The 15,901-nt window shown below is 37.7% G+C and overlaps 1 protein-coding gene across 1 annotated transcript in view; it reads right to left on the reverse strand.

The window, feature by feature from the left end:
* The window catches only part of MYO1B (myosin IB), a 179,305-nt gene that overhangs the window by 96,830 nt on the left and 66,574 nt on the right, over positions 1-15,901 (reverse strand). The window contains exon 4 of the mRNA XM_049773173.1: positions 605-699. Within this exon, the coding sequence (XP_049629130.1) occupies positions 605-699 (95 nt within the window). The remainder of the gene's footprint in view (positions 1-604; positions 700-15,901) is intronic.

Raw genomic sequence — 15,901 nt, forward strand, 5'->3', positions numbered from 1 at the left:
TTATCTATCTAAGATGAAATTCAGCATGTCCTTAGTCTTCCCTCACTTTTTAAGAGATATCATTTACAGTGATGGCCTCTTGGTGCCCAAATAATTTATAATTTCTTAAGGTAAGAAGACTGCACATGGCACTCACACTGGGCCCTTGGAGGAAAGGGAAAAAACCTTGAGGTACTAAGTGATTACATGAGAATATTCTAGAATCTAGCATTGGATTTCCACATCGTTTTGATTTGGGGTTGGGGGGCCTTACCCAAAAGAGCTCAAACACTATTCCAGGCTCTTTGTCATGAGCTGCCTCTAGTTGTTGCTATGAGGGACTAGGGAGTAAACTAGGATTGGATGCAGGAAGGGCAATTATCTTCTGAACTGCTTTCTCTGCAAAAAATAGTTTAAATCTTTTTGACAGTTTAAAATTTTCTTTCACCTGTTTCTTCATGTGTGAGAGGAAGAAAGTCCTTCCTAGAGCACATTTCCCTTTCATGTGCCATAGGCAGCTGTATGCTAATGAGGATTTCTGGTCCTCTTCCTGCTTCATACTCTCATTCTAGGCAGCACTGGCCTCCTAGAGAGGACAAAGAAAGGTTGTCCATGGTGGCCTTACCTGTTTTTCCAGCTCCACTCTCCCCAGTAATAAGAATACATTGGTCTTTATCTTGATCTCGGAGGGATCTGTATGCTTCATCTGACAGGGCAAAGCTGCAGAGAATAATGGGGAAAAGTCTTTAAATTCTACTTACAATATTTGCTTATCAGATTTTACTTTGGGTTCTTTAATGGGTCACTGACATTCTTTAGATGGAAAGTTGAGACAATACATTTTATTTCCTTCAAATTTCAAAGTAAATAAAACTTTCTACCCTTGGTAGTCCAATGCATCTTTTTCCAAATACTGCCATTAACCAAAATCTCATGGATCTGAGAAAACAGATGCTGAAAACAGGCTTATTTAACCAACTGACATGTTGAACATTTGTTTTTTTTTTGTTTGTTTGTCTTTTGTTTTGGGGTATACCTGGTAATGTTGAGGGGTTACTACTGGCTATGTTCGCAGAAACTGCTCCTGACTTGGGGGGCCATATAAGACACCAGGAGATCAAACTGTGGTCCATCCTAAGCTAGCGAGGGCAATGCAGATAGATGCCTTACTGCTTGCACCACTGCTCCAGCCCCTGATCATTCATTTTTAATAAAAGCTAGGCAATGCAGAGAGCCAAGGAGAAAATGGTTGTGACCATTTTCATGGCCACAATTGTGTGACAACGTGAGATCTTCAGGTTGAGACAATGTTATTTCAAAAAGTGAAGAAGAAAAATCTTTCAAACACTATAAAAATACTAATATCGTTATCATAAAACAAAAGAGGGAATCACTACCTCAAAAACTAACTGAAGCTGTGGCATGCTATGTTTGAGCCAGGCCCAGTTCCAGGACCTTAAGCTTAAGACCAACCACTATGAAAGCAAACAGTATCTCATTGTTTTGTAAAGTGAAGTAAGAACTGGCCTGTCCTCAGTCTGGCCTTCTTCCCCCTCCTCTAATTAAAAAATTGTTTTAATAACATGATACTATACATACAACACGTAAAGTTCCTTTTTGAACTCATCAATGAACAAGTAGCGGATCAGAGCATACCACGTGACAAGCACAGTTGAGAATGTGATATTTACAGCTCAGTCCCTTTCTTAAAAGCAAGGGGGAGAAATTCAAATAGAAAATGGCAGTCCCGTGAAATAAGTGCAAAGAGACAGGAACATAAGGTTATGTTATATGTTATATCCCATTATATATCCCATATGTATATGATATATATATCATAACATATGTGATATATGTTATATGTTATATCCCATTAGAATGGAAGTTGTAAAATGTTAAGAGGTGAAAGAACTAGTCTAAAAATTCATTAGGAGAGAACCAGGAATAGTAGAGGGGTTAAGTCACTTGTCCTGCTAAGCAGGCGACTCTAGTTCTAATCTCCAGGACACTTATGGTCCCCTGTATACTTCGGGGATTACTCCCAAACACAAAGTCAGAAACAGACCCTGAACACTGCTGAGTATAGTCCCAAAGACATGACCAGAAAAAAAAGGGGGAGATTCACTAGCACAACAAGGACTTTTTAGGCAAAAACAAAGGCCAAGATATTCCAGTTATTTGAGGGGTAAGTGAGTGTGTACAATATTGCTAAGAGAAAAGCATATGAAACATATAATTGAATGCTTGCATGAACTCCAAATCAGCGTGGATAGCAGGACTAACACTATCAGATGAAAACTGGTGCTGGAAAGTCGTCATGTAGTGCTTCTAAGCCCTACATGCTCATCCAAAAAATACACATTGATAACCTGGATTTGATACACAAACTGCCCATGAAATGGGAAAACTATTCACCTAATACCTACCTGACAAGAGATTAATATCTAAGATATATAAGGCACTGGTAGAGCATATAAGAAAATAAGTTTCTAACTCTATCCAAAAATGGAAAAAAAGGAGGAACAAAAACTTCCTCAAAAAAGAAGTAGACAAAAGGCACATGAAAAAAACGTTCCACATCACTGATCATCAGGGAGATGCAAATTAAAACAATATGAAATATCATACCACAGAGACTGGCACACATTAAAAAACAAAAACAAAAAACAAAAACAAGAATAACCAGTGCTGGTATGAAAGCAGGGAAAAAAGGACTCTCATTCACTGCTGGTAGAATGTCGACAGGACCAGCTTTTTTGAAAAACATATGGACATTCCTCAGAAAACTAGAAATTGAGCTCCCATATGATCTAGCAATGCTGATTCTGGGAATATACTTTAGAGACTCGAAAGACTCTGCTCTCCCACATTCATTGCAGCACTATTCACAATAGCCAGAAATCTGGAAACAACCCAAGTGCCTGAGAACAGGTAAGTGTTAAAGAAACAGTGGTACATGCCACATGGGGTCTAGAGATGGACCACTGTACTTGAGGAAGCAAAGGGAATGGTGCAAGACTGGGATAAAGGAAGAATTGAATCGTGGCTGATTAAACCCCAGCGCATCAACCAGGAACTCAGGCTTTTGCCAGAGAGTGAACAGAGTCAATACTGACAACAGCTTGAGCACTTTCAAAGTGCCAGTTTTTTTTACAAGAAAAAAACATCTAATCTCAGCAAAAAAAATGGGGAGAAGAAATGGACACTTTGTCAAAGAAGAAATACAAATGGCCAAAAGACACAAGAAAAAATGCTCTACATCACTAATCATCAGGGAGATGCAAATCAAAACAACTATGAGGTATCATCTCACGCCACAGAGATAGGCGCACATCACAAAGAATGAGAACAAGCAGTGCTGGCGGGGATGTAGAAAGAAAGGAACTCTTATTCAAAATTGTTGAGAATGCTGTCTAGTCCAACCTTTATGGAAAGCAATATGGAGATTCCTACAAAAACTGAAAATTGAGCTCCCATACGATCCAGCTATACCACTCCTAGGAATATATCCTAGGAACACAAAAATACAATACAAAAGTCTCTTCCTCACACCTATATTCATTGCAGTAATATTTACAATAGCCAGATTCTGAAAACAACCAAATGTCCTTCAACAGATGAATGGCTAAAGAAACTGTGGTAGATACATATACACAATGAAATATTATGCAGCCATCAGGAGAGATGAAACCATGAAAATTTCCTATACATGGATGGACATGGAATCTATTATGTTGAGTGAAATAATTCAGAGGGAGAGAGATAGACACAAAATGGTCTCACTCATCTATGGGTTTTAAGAAAAATAAAAAAAGTTTTGCAATAATTCTCAGAGATGAAAGAGAAGGCTGGGAGGTCCAACTCATGATATGAAGCTCACCATAAAGAGTAGTGAGTGCGGTTAGAGAAATAACTACACTGACAAGTATCATAGCACTGTGAATGAATGAGGGAAGTAGAAAGCCTGTCTCAAGTACAGGCGGGGGTGGGATTGGGAGGAGGGAGATTTGGGACACTGGTGATGAGAATGTTGCACTGGTGAAGGGGAAATATTTTTTACTGACTGAAACCCCAACTATAATCATATTTGTAATCAAGGTGTTTAAATAAAGATATTAATTTAAGAAATTAAAAAAGAAAGTGCCAGTTCTGATATTCATCATTGGAGTTAAGCCTTCAAAGAGCTCTGGTAAGTTATCACCTGAAAGAACTAGGTTAGAAGTTCTTTCAGCCAGGGCCTGAGAGGGGACCATGATTTCCACAATGTTTCTCAGCACACTCAAACAAGAACCCAGAAGCCCAAACACTGTGCATCAGTGTTCCCAAATTCACCATGTCCTCTCACAACCATTGGCCAATCTTCTGTTCTGCCTGAGCTACTATAAGTCTCAAAGAGAAACAGCCAGAATCTTATAACTGTCCTATCAATGACTCTTAATACCTTGCACAGGATACGCATTTGTAAAATGAATGTACAAATAAGAGAAACAGAAGGGAAAAAATAATGACTCTCTGGCACAGGAACTTTTCTGAATGACAGGTTGCTACAGCATGTATGTGTGAGCACTGTATACTGATCTTTTCTGCTGAACAAGTCCTCCTCTTCCTCAGTCCTTTTTAGATACCCCCTACATAACAGGAAGTTATAGATTCTTTAGTGTATTCCAATTCCCCTTGTGGAAATATATGATCTACTGTGTGCATCTCTGCAGATGCAGGACAGTGGGGAAGGCAGAACACTTTCTGGATAGAAAGGACTGACAGGCATAGTCTCAGATCTAGAACCCTCATAGGAAGGGCAGAACATTCATTTTATCCATGATCTTCTTGGGACAGGGGTGGAGGGCAGGAAGCAATTCTGAGGTCCAATTAAGTCTTTTCCCTTTCCATTTCTCTCCTCCACACAATTTTAGAGATGTCTCACTCATAATAGTGACAACAGAGGAAAGGTTGCTATGGTAAATAGAAATGACTTCCAACCATATATATTATCAAGTTCTTTGTGGATTTTCAATTCTAGTCTTTTCCAGTGTACCTAGGATTATAAATCAGCCTTGTGGTATACCATTACAAGATACCAAATGGCATAGAAAGACTTGTACCAGGAATAAAAAAAAAACAGAAGTACACATGTGCAAGTATATACACATGCATACACCATAACTTTGGAAGACCACAATGAAGTTGAAGACTTTTCTTATTGTCTGTCCATGTAAACATATTTGACTACTGTTCCCTCAAGTTGCGCCTAACACCTCTAGTGGAGAGAAACTGAGAGTGGAACAAGGCCAAGCTATTTCCTCAGCAAGAATGTATAGACGACCCATGGAGTATTTGAAATTCTGAGTTCCAAGGGTTATTCGTTCAGAACTCTGGTGTCAGTGACTTTAAATTGCCATGAAAATTTACCAAAGTACAGTACTAAACATTGGAGAAAAAAGATAGTTTGGACAGCTAGCACATCTATTTCCAAACAATAAATGTTATTCTTATTTCCAATAAATACCTTCACATCATATTTTTGTATAACTAGACAAAAGGCTAGGCCCCCAACCTCCAGGACTCCTTCCTTCCATCTCTGTTTTCTTTCTCTGGCAACATTAGCATGTAGACATCACCAACGCCAACATTTGTAACTATAAACTGAAACCACATACCAGTCTTCCAAGCCACTCTATAATTAAGAAACCTAAATAAATCTTTGGAGGCTTTCTACTTAAAAACAGTTGTGACCCATATGCTTTGCATTAGTTTGAGAGCAAGTCAGCACTGTTATTTACCGCATGCAAAAATGAATGGTTTATTATAACATAATGGTGGTAATATAAATGGTAAGCAGAGTTTTTGTATCACCACATCCAAAAGATGATTTTTAGCCACTTCTATCCTCTACTTGAGCCCTAACATAAAGAGGGCCTGACATACATATGCAATGTCTACACTGGTTCAAGGGCTGTTCATGGAAAGCTAAACTCACTCAACATAGAGATATCCACTGCACATTTCTAAACAGCTGGATCTACCACTTCTAGGTTTCATAAGTTTGGAGGCTCAGCTATAACTTTCTGTTCAGTGGCATGTTCAGAATTATCTGGCTGGTATTTATGTTTCTCTTCCATTTTCTTTCTGTTCAGAATGTGAATCTCCCCCAGCAGTTCAGCTTCTGTGATCAACAAGGACCCTGGAAAGGTTCCTTTTCCCAAAACTTCATACTCTCCACCCTGTCATTTCCTTTCTAAATTTAAATCCCTAAAAGTGCAAAGCAGAGAAAATGTGACACGCGAAGCTTATGTTCTTCCAAGCCTACTCCTCTTCCCAGTCTCACTGATGAGATGCTGGAAAAATCATTCTCTTACACCATCTTATCCATTCTGAGAACTTTTCACTCACTTATCTTTGCGGTTAACAAAGAGTGTGTAATAGAACAAAAATTATAGGAAACTTGCCTGAAACTAGATAACCATTTCTTTTTAATAAAATGTTTCTCTTCAGAAGCACATGGAATGGTTTTCTTTCTCAATCGTGAATTTTAGAATACTTTCAAATCACACTGGGGAAATTCTGCTTCTGAATTTAACTCTCTTAAAATAGCTCAGTCTACAAATTCTCATCTACAATTGGTATCTACACATTCCAACTATTTCTTTCCGTTCTAAATCTGGTTCAGCCCTAAAAATTGGATGTTTCTAAAACTCAGTATGAACAACAACAACAAAAAAAGTTTTTAAAAAACCTACCATCCAAATGATCCAATAATTCATAACTTCAATCTGAATGAACCTGATCAAGCACTTACAAAAACTATACAAAAAGGACAAAAAAAAATGTGTGTACATTGTGGTTTACGAAGCAAACATGAGGGTTCTGTTTTGAGTTTATTTTTAAAGAGAGGTACAGTGTTGTCTTTATAAAACATAGTAAAATTATCTTTATACTTTCAATTGTTTCATATTCTTTTTATGATATTATATTGTTTCTTTAGAATTTAATTAAATACTGAGTAGGCTCTGTCTATAATAAAACTAAGGTGTAAATCATGACAGAAAAATGTCACTCCTTTCCAAATACTTAGAAATGAAACAATAGGGGCCAGAGAGGTAAGGCTCGAATCCCGGCATCCCATATGGTCCCTTGAACCTGCCATGAGTGATTTCTGAGCGTAGAGCCAGGAGTAGCCCCTGAGTGCTGCAGGGTGTGACCCAAAAACCAATAAAAAAAGAAATAAAACAATATAGTACTCTGCCATGAACAAAAAGAAAGAAATGTTTCCTATTTCTGAAACAGTTTGAAGTCTCTAGAGAAAACTTAGTAACATTAAAAGTGATTTTTCAAAGTTTCACCGGGACCTTGAGAATGACTGGAGTTGGACAGACTGGTATGCCTGGAACCCAGAGTCTGTCTTATGCCAATAAACTTCTGGGGTGAGGCCTTTTTGTAATCAGGTCAAGGATTTTTTTTTCCATTTTCTCCATTTTTCTGGACCTATGCAAACATTGGCGATTGCCACTACCACACCTTTACTATATTTTTTTACTTTTATCCTTTAAGGAAAAAATACAACTTACTGAATTTAAAAACAAATTACTGTAGTAGAATGCCTGTCTCGAATACAGGCAGGGGATGGGAAGGGGGAGGGGGTAATGTTGCACTGGTGAAGGGGGGTGTTCTGGTTATGACTGTAACCCAAATATGATCATGTTACTTAAATAAAAAATATATCTAATAAAAAAAGAAATGACAAAAAAGTGATTTTTCAAAGGAATATTATCATATCAATAATTAAAACTTCTACCTAAAGAACCTAGAAAAGGAAGAGTACATTAATACTTACTTAGGCAGAAAAATAAAATAGGAAATTTGTTGCAGAAAGCAAGGAAATTGAAAACATCTGGCACAGGGTTAAAATCCAAGAGATATAAAAGCACTGACAGAATTTTACAAGAAAAAAATTATCCTATCAAAAATGGTTGATTGAGGCAGGAGAGACAATATAGTAATAGGGCATTTGCCTTGCATGCAGACAACCTGCGATGGACCCAGGTTTGATTCCTAGCATCCCATATGGTTCCCTGAGCCTGCCAGGAGTAATTTCTAAGTGCAGAGCCAAGAGTAATCCCTGAGCACCACAGGGTGTGACCTCCTCCCCCAAAAAAGGGTGGAGATGAACAGAAATTTCCTCAAAAAATAAAATAAAATAACAGGTGGACAAAAAATATGTGGAAAAAAAACCAAACTTCCACATCACTTACTATTAGGGAAATGCAAATCAAAATGATGAAATATCAACTCACACCAGTGAGATCTGTGTACATCACAAAGAACAGAAAGAACCAGTGTTGTTGTGGATGTCATTGCTAGGGAGACTGTTAACTGTCCAGCCTTTTTGGAAAACAATGTGCACTTCTCAAAAACTATGAATTAAGCTTCCATATGACCCAGCAACTCCACTTTTGAGCATCTACTCCACAGTCCCAAAAACTCTGTTCAGAAAAGACATCTGCACTCCTATATTAATTGCAGCACTACACATAATGGTCAAAATCTGGAAATATCCCAGAACAGATGAGTAGATAAAGAAACTGTGGTACATATACACAATGGAATACCACTAAGCTGTAAAAGAAAACAAGATTATGAACTTTGTAGCAATGTGGATGGATTTGAATAGTATCATGGTGAATTAAGTTACTCAGAAGAGGCTGATACACAAAATGGTCTCTCTCATATCTGGGATTATAAAGAAACTTAATAGAGATGGGCAAACTGGGAAAATGGTGGAGGGGAAGACATTCTGCAGTGGGTAGTACTGGAATGTTCATGTATGACAGTATTGTATACCATGGGGTCTTAAACTTAAAAAGAAAATAAAATAATAGGGCCAGAGAGATAGCACTCTGTAGAAGGAAGGAAGGAAGGAAGGAAGGAAGGAAGGAAGGAAGGAAGGAAGGAAGGAAGGAAGGAAGGAAGGAAGGAAGGAAGGAAGGGAGGGAGGGAGGGAGGGAGGGAGGGAGGGAGGGAGGGAGGGAGGGAGGGAGGGAGGGAGGGAGGGAGGAAGGAAATAATAGGAAAAAAGGAAATCAATGAAATCAGAAGTTTTTAAAAAAAAGATCAATAAAACAGATATAAAGCCAAAAAAATAACAGAAGTAAACAAATTATCAATATTAGAAATTACATTGAAATTGTAAGATATTAATATTGATTAGAAGAATTATGAGGAATTAAACTGAGCACTAATTTTAAAAAGTTATATAATGCTATTCTTTCAAATAACAAACTACTAAAATTTGCCCAAAGTAAAATACATAACCGGGAAACTTTTCCTTTTTTTTTTTTTTTTTTAACACCGAAGTAAGATTAATTTAAAAGAAAACAAATAAGGTTAACAAGAACAGTTATCTCAAATTTTAATCCTCTAAATTAAACATAATGTAGGTAATAGGAACAAATTAGTGAACATGAAGAGTCCCCACTAATCTTTTTCTGTCCCATATTTTATGTTTTATAAGTATCTCACTACTCCCAGCTGAGGTTTCTTTCCACTTAGTAGGAGTCCCTGGAGAACTTGGAATTCTGGTTTAGTGATGTATTACTTTAACTGCTATTTGCCCGAAAAGCTTTTTATTTGTCCTTTAAGCCTCAGATAATCTAGCTAGGTTAAGTATTCTTGGTTGCTAAGTATTCAAGACATGGTCTGTTGCATTTCTATGAAAAAAATATCTATTAATGATTTTAATTTTGTTGTACAGAGGGAGAAATGTTTGGGCCACATTGAACAGAGTTGGGGTTCCAGATGTAGAGCTGGGGTTCAACCCAAGGCCTCTTGCTTGCAAAACATGTACTTCAGGCTATGTTTAACTCTTTTGTCCCTATTTTGAGGAAGGGGTTGTAGAAGGACCACATTCTGTGGTTCTTAGGGCTAATTCTTTGTTCTAAGTATAAGATTCACCTCTTGGTGAAGCTCAGGGGGCCATATATGGTGCCAGGAATTGCAAAACAAGTACTCTACCATCTGTACTAGAGATATAGTCTCTGACGTATAATCATGTACAGAATCTATTCAGTGTGTTTGTTTACTATTCTCTTGTTGCTTTTAGGATTCCTGTTATCTTTAAATTTTGCCTACTTAATAATATCTCTGGTGCACAGTTTTGGGGGGTTGTTTTGTTTGGAATTCTTTGAAGCTCCTGGATCTGGCTGTCTAACTTCTTTCTCTTGGGAATGTTCTCAACTATTGCTTATTCAAAGAATATTCTGCCCCTTTTTCTCTACACATTCTGGTCTATCTTAGAAGTGAATGCTGTTACTCTCTATCCATATAGGTTTTATGTTACCTTCACTGTTTTAATTCTTTCTTTCTTTTTTTTTCTTCTGTTGTTGGTCTCTCTGAATATTTTCTATGTTTGTCTTTAAGTTCAGCTGCTTGGTTTTTTATTTTTTGTTGTTGTTGTTTTTTGGTTCACACCTGTTGACGCTCAGGGGTTATACTTCTGGTTATACACTCGGAAATCACTCCTGGCTTGGGGGACCATATGGGACACCAGGATATCGAACCACAGTCTGTCCTAGGTCAGCTACATGCAAGGCAAATGCCCTACTGCTGCTCTACTGCTCCAGCCACAGCACTTTTTTTTTAATTTATTTTCAGTTCTTCCATTCAACTGTTGAGCCCAACTATTACTTTTTGGAATTAGCTTATATCTTCTTTAATTATGGTATCTATTATCTGTTTGAACATATCTCGGACTTTGTTTCTTTATTCAAGTTCTTGTCTACTGTTCACCTTAATTCAGTGAGCACTATGAGCACTCTACTTTGAACTCCTCTTCAAGTAGCTTATACTGCTCGGTCAGATTAAAAGCTCTTTCTAGACTATTGTCTTGATCCTTATTTGTAAGTGAGTTTGTCTGTTTCCCCATTATATAAGGTGCTTCATGAAAGCCTGGGTGATATCTAGAGGGCTGTGTTTTAAGCTGGCCCTGGGCAATGAGTGGTGAATTCATAAACACAGGGCACTTTCACAGTTGCAGCACCTATGTCAAGCATGACATGTCTAGAGGGAATTTGAGGATTCAATTTTCAGTATTTGGTCTTTTCTGTAGCAATAAGTTTGTGTTGGCCTGGGTAGAGGCCAGGGTCATGAGTACCCAAGTTCAAGCAGATAACCTGGAACTCAAAGTAAACAGTACTAATCAGCCAGCATATCATGCTCAACCAGAAGCTGGTCAGGATATCCATGTTATAAAGGAAGCTGGTGCCCCAATTTTATTCCATGATGAGTGTGAACCCCAGGGTGAGAGAGAAGTAGAATATGACTGGCTCTTGTTCTGGGCATCAAGAGAGCACAGAGGTGATAGGGTCACCCAACTCCCATGCTAACAAGTTATGCTTTTGGAAGTTCTCTATATTTGTCTCTCTAGTTGTGTCATATTCCTCTGCCTCATATTATTAATTCAAAAATGTCACCCACTTAAAAAAAACCATTTGTGGCCAATGATAGTACAGTGGGTAGGATATTTGCCTTGCACATGATCAACCTCTATATGACACTTTGAGCTGCACCAGGAGTAATCCCTGAGCACAGAGCCAGGAGTAAGCCCTAAGCATGACCAGTTGTGATCCCCCTTAAAAAAAGACCACCTTGCCAGTTCAAAGTCATGTTCTTCCATCAGACATTCATTCTATAACATTTTCAACTAGTGGGCAAAATACACACTGTGGAATAATGAAAGAATACTATATTAACCTGAAAGAAAGATTAAAAGGAGATGAGAGGGGCTGGAGAGAGAGCACAGCAGTAGGACATTTGCCTGGCACACAGCCAATTCAGAACAGATGAGTGGTTCAAATCTCAGCATCCCATATGGTCCCCTATGCCTGCCAGGAGCGATTTCTTAGCGCAGAGCCAGGAGTAACCCCTGAGCGCCACTGGGTGTGACCCCAAAGCCAAAAAAACAAACACACACACACAAAAAAAGGAGATGAAAGAACCAAAATATTTACAAGGCTTCTATAGTTTACATAAAATGGTAGAGTACAGTATTAATTCTATATGAATTCTGGAATACTGAGTATCTATATATCTAGTACAATCACTAAAATAGCAGAATAAACTACAATAATTTTAAATTAAATTCCTTAAAATTCAAATCATCTGAAAATCCAGGGAAACAAAATAGATGATATGTAGATCTATTAAAAAGTTGATCTAAACTCAACCATATCAATGATTACATTAGGTGTTAATAAACAAACACTCCAATTAACAGCCAAAGAATGGCAGAATGAATAAGAGTAAAACCTCATTATCTGTTGCCTCTGAGTCAAATGAATACTAATGAATAATCAGAGTCAAATAAAGATACAGACTAGAAGTAAATAAGGTAGTAAAGACAAGTGGTTTAAAAAATACTGAACAATGATTTTCTTTCTAAATACCCAAAGTTTAAAATGTTCCTTATTTCCATTTTAGTATGAGAAGGTGATAATGGGCCTGGAAAGATGGGTCAAAAGCCAGAACATACATGCTTTTGCATGCAAGAGTCCCAGGTCCACCTCCAGTCCCACTCCCAAAACACTTAGGAGTGACTCCTAACCATCAAGTCAGCAACTGTCCCCAGCGTCATTAGTTTTAAAAATTAAAAACAATTGATTTTCTGTGGCTATTTTAAAATACAATTGACTATTTTATCAAAACTTCAGTTTCTTGGTTTATATATCTATTTTTATATCATAACTAAATATAATCAGATTGTTTGCTTTTGTCAACAAAATTGAAAGATACCTGTTTCTATTAGCTACAAACAGAAATAACTCATTTCAGAAATTACATCTGTTCTCACATGACAACACTGAGGCAACAAATAAAGCTCAGAGCCAGATTTTAAATAAGAGGTTGACAAACAGTCACACTCTTCTTCCTCGAGAACTTGGTTCTTCATAAACTGGATTTCAGTAATTTTCTCTGAAATTCAACAAATTGCCATCTGACTGATCAGTTAGGTGGATACCAGATTTCATTACCTCTTCATGGGTTACTCAAAAGATTTTTTAATAGTCACGATCAAATGTAACCATTTTAGGACAATTGCAGTATTTCAATGTTTGTCAATATAAAATGGTCTACAGATGCTATAAGCCATTAGTTAGAACAGTGGCTTCCAACCTTTTAATGCTTGTAGACAAAACTATAGACAGTGGACTGAAATTGCTGCTTTAGAAAATGGTAGCAATGACTCAATCACAGGAAACTGTTCGACTTAAATATGAACCTTTACAAGCAAAGCTCCTTTGTCAAGAAAGCCTCTTATTTCCTAAGTTCACATGTCATTTATAGGATCCCAAACAAATCAGCAAAGGACACTCAGTGGCAGATCCTTCTTTTAAGATTTTACAAATTATATTTATAATACTCTATAACGAAGACTTTGGGGGATAACCCAAATATCTTCCAATCCATATGTTTGACCACTACTGAAATCATAATGGAGATGCTCCGAGTCAGCTGGTAGAAAGTTTAAGCAAATGAGTCAAGATCTTTCTTCTGGGGTTGGTATGAAGATGGTCTGGGCCAAGAGGTGATTGTTTTCCAAAGACTGATTGCAAAAGCCAGGTATGAAGACATGCAGTAGGAAGTAGATAAGGGGCTTACAGAGACTTAATGATGACCGGAAAAGACCTGGACTAAGATATGAAAGTACAGAGGAGGAAACATCTGCCTTCAGAGTACAAAAACTACTTTCTGGAATGGAACAGTAATCCCTTGTGCTATGGAAGACTTCCTTCTGCAAATGGTGCCCTGAACTCTGGACTCCACTGGGAAAGCCCTTCACCAGGGCAGCATCCTGCTCAGGCTTGGCATGCAGTCAAAAGCGAAGAGGGGGATTCCAGTCCACCAGCCTTTGCAGCTGTTAAGGCCACATATCTTACAATTGAATGATGTGAAGATGGTATCTATTATATAACCACTAACCAAGAAGAGTATAGGCAGAACAGAGGAAAAGACTTGGGGACTCAGCAGGCACCCATAAAATGAGAACTCCCTGGGTTCTAAACACTAAGCTTATGAAAATTTGTCTCAAAACATAAAATCTATAAGAAATGACAACAAGGTCTCATAAATAATGGAGGGAGAGAACACATGAACAATCTTCTAAAGACAATGAGAACAAAACTGTTAATGAAAAAGTCTTGTGGTGCAAGTTGCAAAGCTGAAAACCCCAAAGGCACCTAGACAAAACCAGTGACTGAAGGACATAGAAAGCAAAAAGGAAATTATGTTATTTCCTTTTCCAGAAATTGACAAAACACACCTGACTTTACAAAAAAGAGCAAAGGGGACATGGGGATTTTAACTGAAATTCAATATGCCCTATATATATTTTTAGCACTACATTGAACAAAACAATTCGAAGAGTTCTATTTTCTTACCAGGGTCTCATGAAAATAGTTATATAGTTACAGTCTGCAAGAACAGCTTTTTCTGTTCAAGGTATTATAGTCTAAAATTCCCAACACAACTGTCTCCAAAATTTCTGGCAAAATAGGTGACTTCAATTAACTTCTGGTTTTAGGCAACTATACCCTGAAGGTACATATTCCTAGACAAGTTATTCTAAATTTTCTAATTCTCCTTAGAACTTGGTGTTTTACTTATCGAAGGAAAAAGAATGATGTTAAATTCTCAATGTACTAAATGATTTCTGTGTAGATCTGATTTAGCATTTTATATGATGCCTTGCTGATCTCTTACTTTGAAATGCATATTTTGATTCAAGAGACTACATGACCATGCCTCATAATGAAGATTTCATCAAAGTGAAATTATGTTTACATCCAGATTGAAATTAAATGCATAAATAATGAGTCCCTCATTTCCACTCCAAGTTTCAGTTAACTTTTTTTGTTCCTTCGTTATTAGGCCACACCTGTTAGTGTTCAGGGGTTACTCCTGGCTCTGCACTCTGCACTCTGTTGATCTCAAGGGATCATATGGGATGCCAGGAATTAAATCAGGGTCAGTGTGCAAGGCAAGTACCTTACCAGCTGTACGATTACTCTGCCCTTAATAACTCTTGTTTTTATTTTGGAGACCCATAGTGTGCTGATCAAGTCTTATTTCTGGCCTGGGATCAATCCAGGAAGGAATAGGAGACCAGATGTAGTGCCAGGGACTGAACTGGGGTCGGCCATATGCAAGGCAAGTTCCCTACTCACAATACTTTCCTCCTGGCTCAGTTTCAGTAACTTTTAAATGAGCTTTATATATACCCATTCAAGATATTTGACACAACTAGTCATTTTAACTTCCCGCTTTTAAATATTTTTACAACGAAGATTTTCCCCAAATTTATTATTTAATTGGAAGGAGCAGGAAGACCATGCCTAGTTGTGTTCAGGGGGTTACACCTAGCTCTGCATGTAAGAGTGACTTCTGGCAGTGCTCCAGGGACCTGATGAGATATTTGTGGTGCTAGGGGTTGAAGCAGGGTCAGCAACATATAAGGTAAGGTAAGCACCTTACCTCCTCTACTATCTTTCGGAACTCTTTCCCCCCAAATTTAAAAGACTCAAAACAAGGTTGTATCATCCATATTCTCCAAAGCTCTGATTCCTTTAAGAAACACCCAACTTTGCATAAAACACATTTACTTCACTTAGACCCCATAGAGAAGTTATAAAAGCATCTTATTCTGTACTGAATTTAAGTAATCCCACTTCCTCTCCCAATAAGCTCCTACATACGTAGGCAAATAAGGTTTGCAAATTTGAGATATAAATACAACACACAAGCCATTCCTTTGAATTTCCAAACAGAAAACAAGTAAGTTTCATTTTTGCACAGCCACGTCAATGCATTCACTTTGCAAAGAGACCCAGAGACTAAAGGAAGCTTAAATGAAAAACTAAGAAACAGATGAGGG

Source organism: Suncus etruscus, chromosome 5 (assembly GCF_024139225.1).
Source record: "Suncus etruscus isolate mSunEtr1 chromosome 5, mSunEtr1.pri.cur, whole genome shotgun sequence".
In the NCBI taxonomy this organism is placed as follows: domain Eukaryota; kingdom Metazoa; phylum Chordata; class Mammalia; order Eulipotyphla; family Soricidae; genus Suncus; species Suncus etruscus.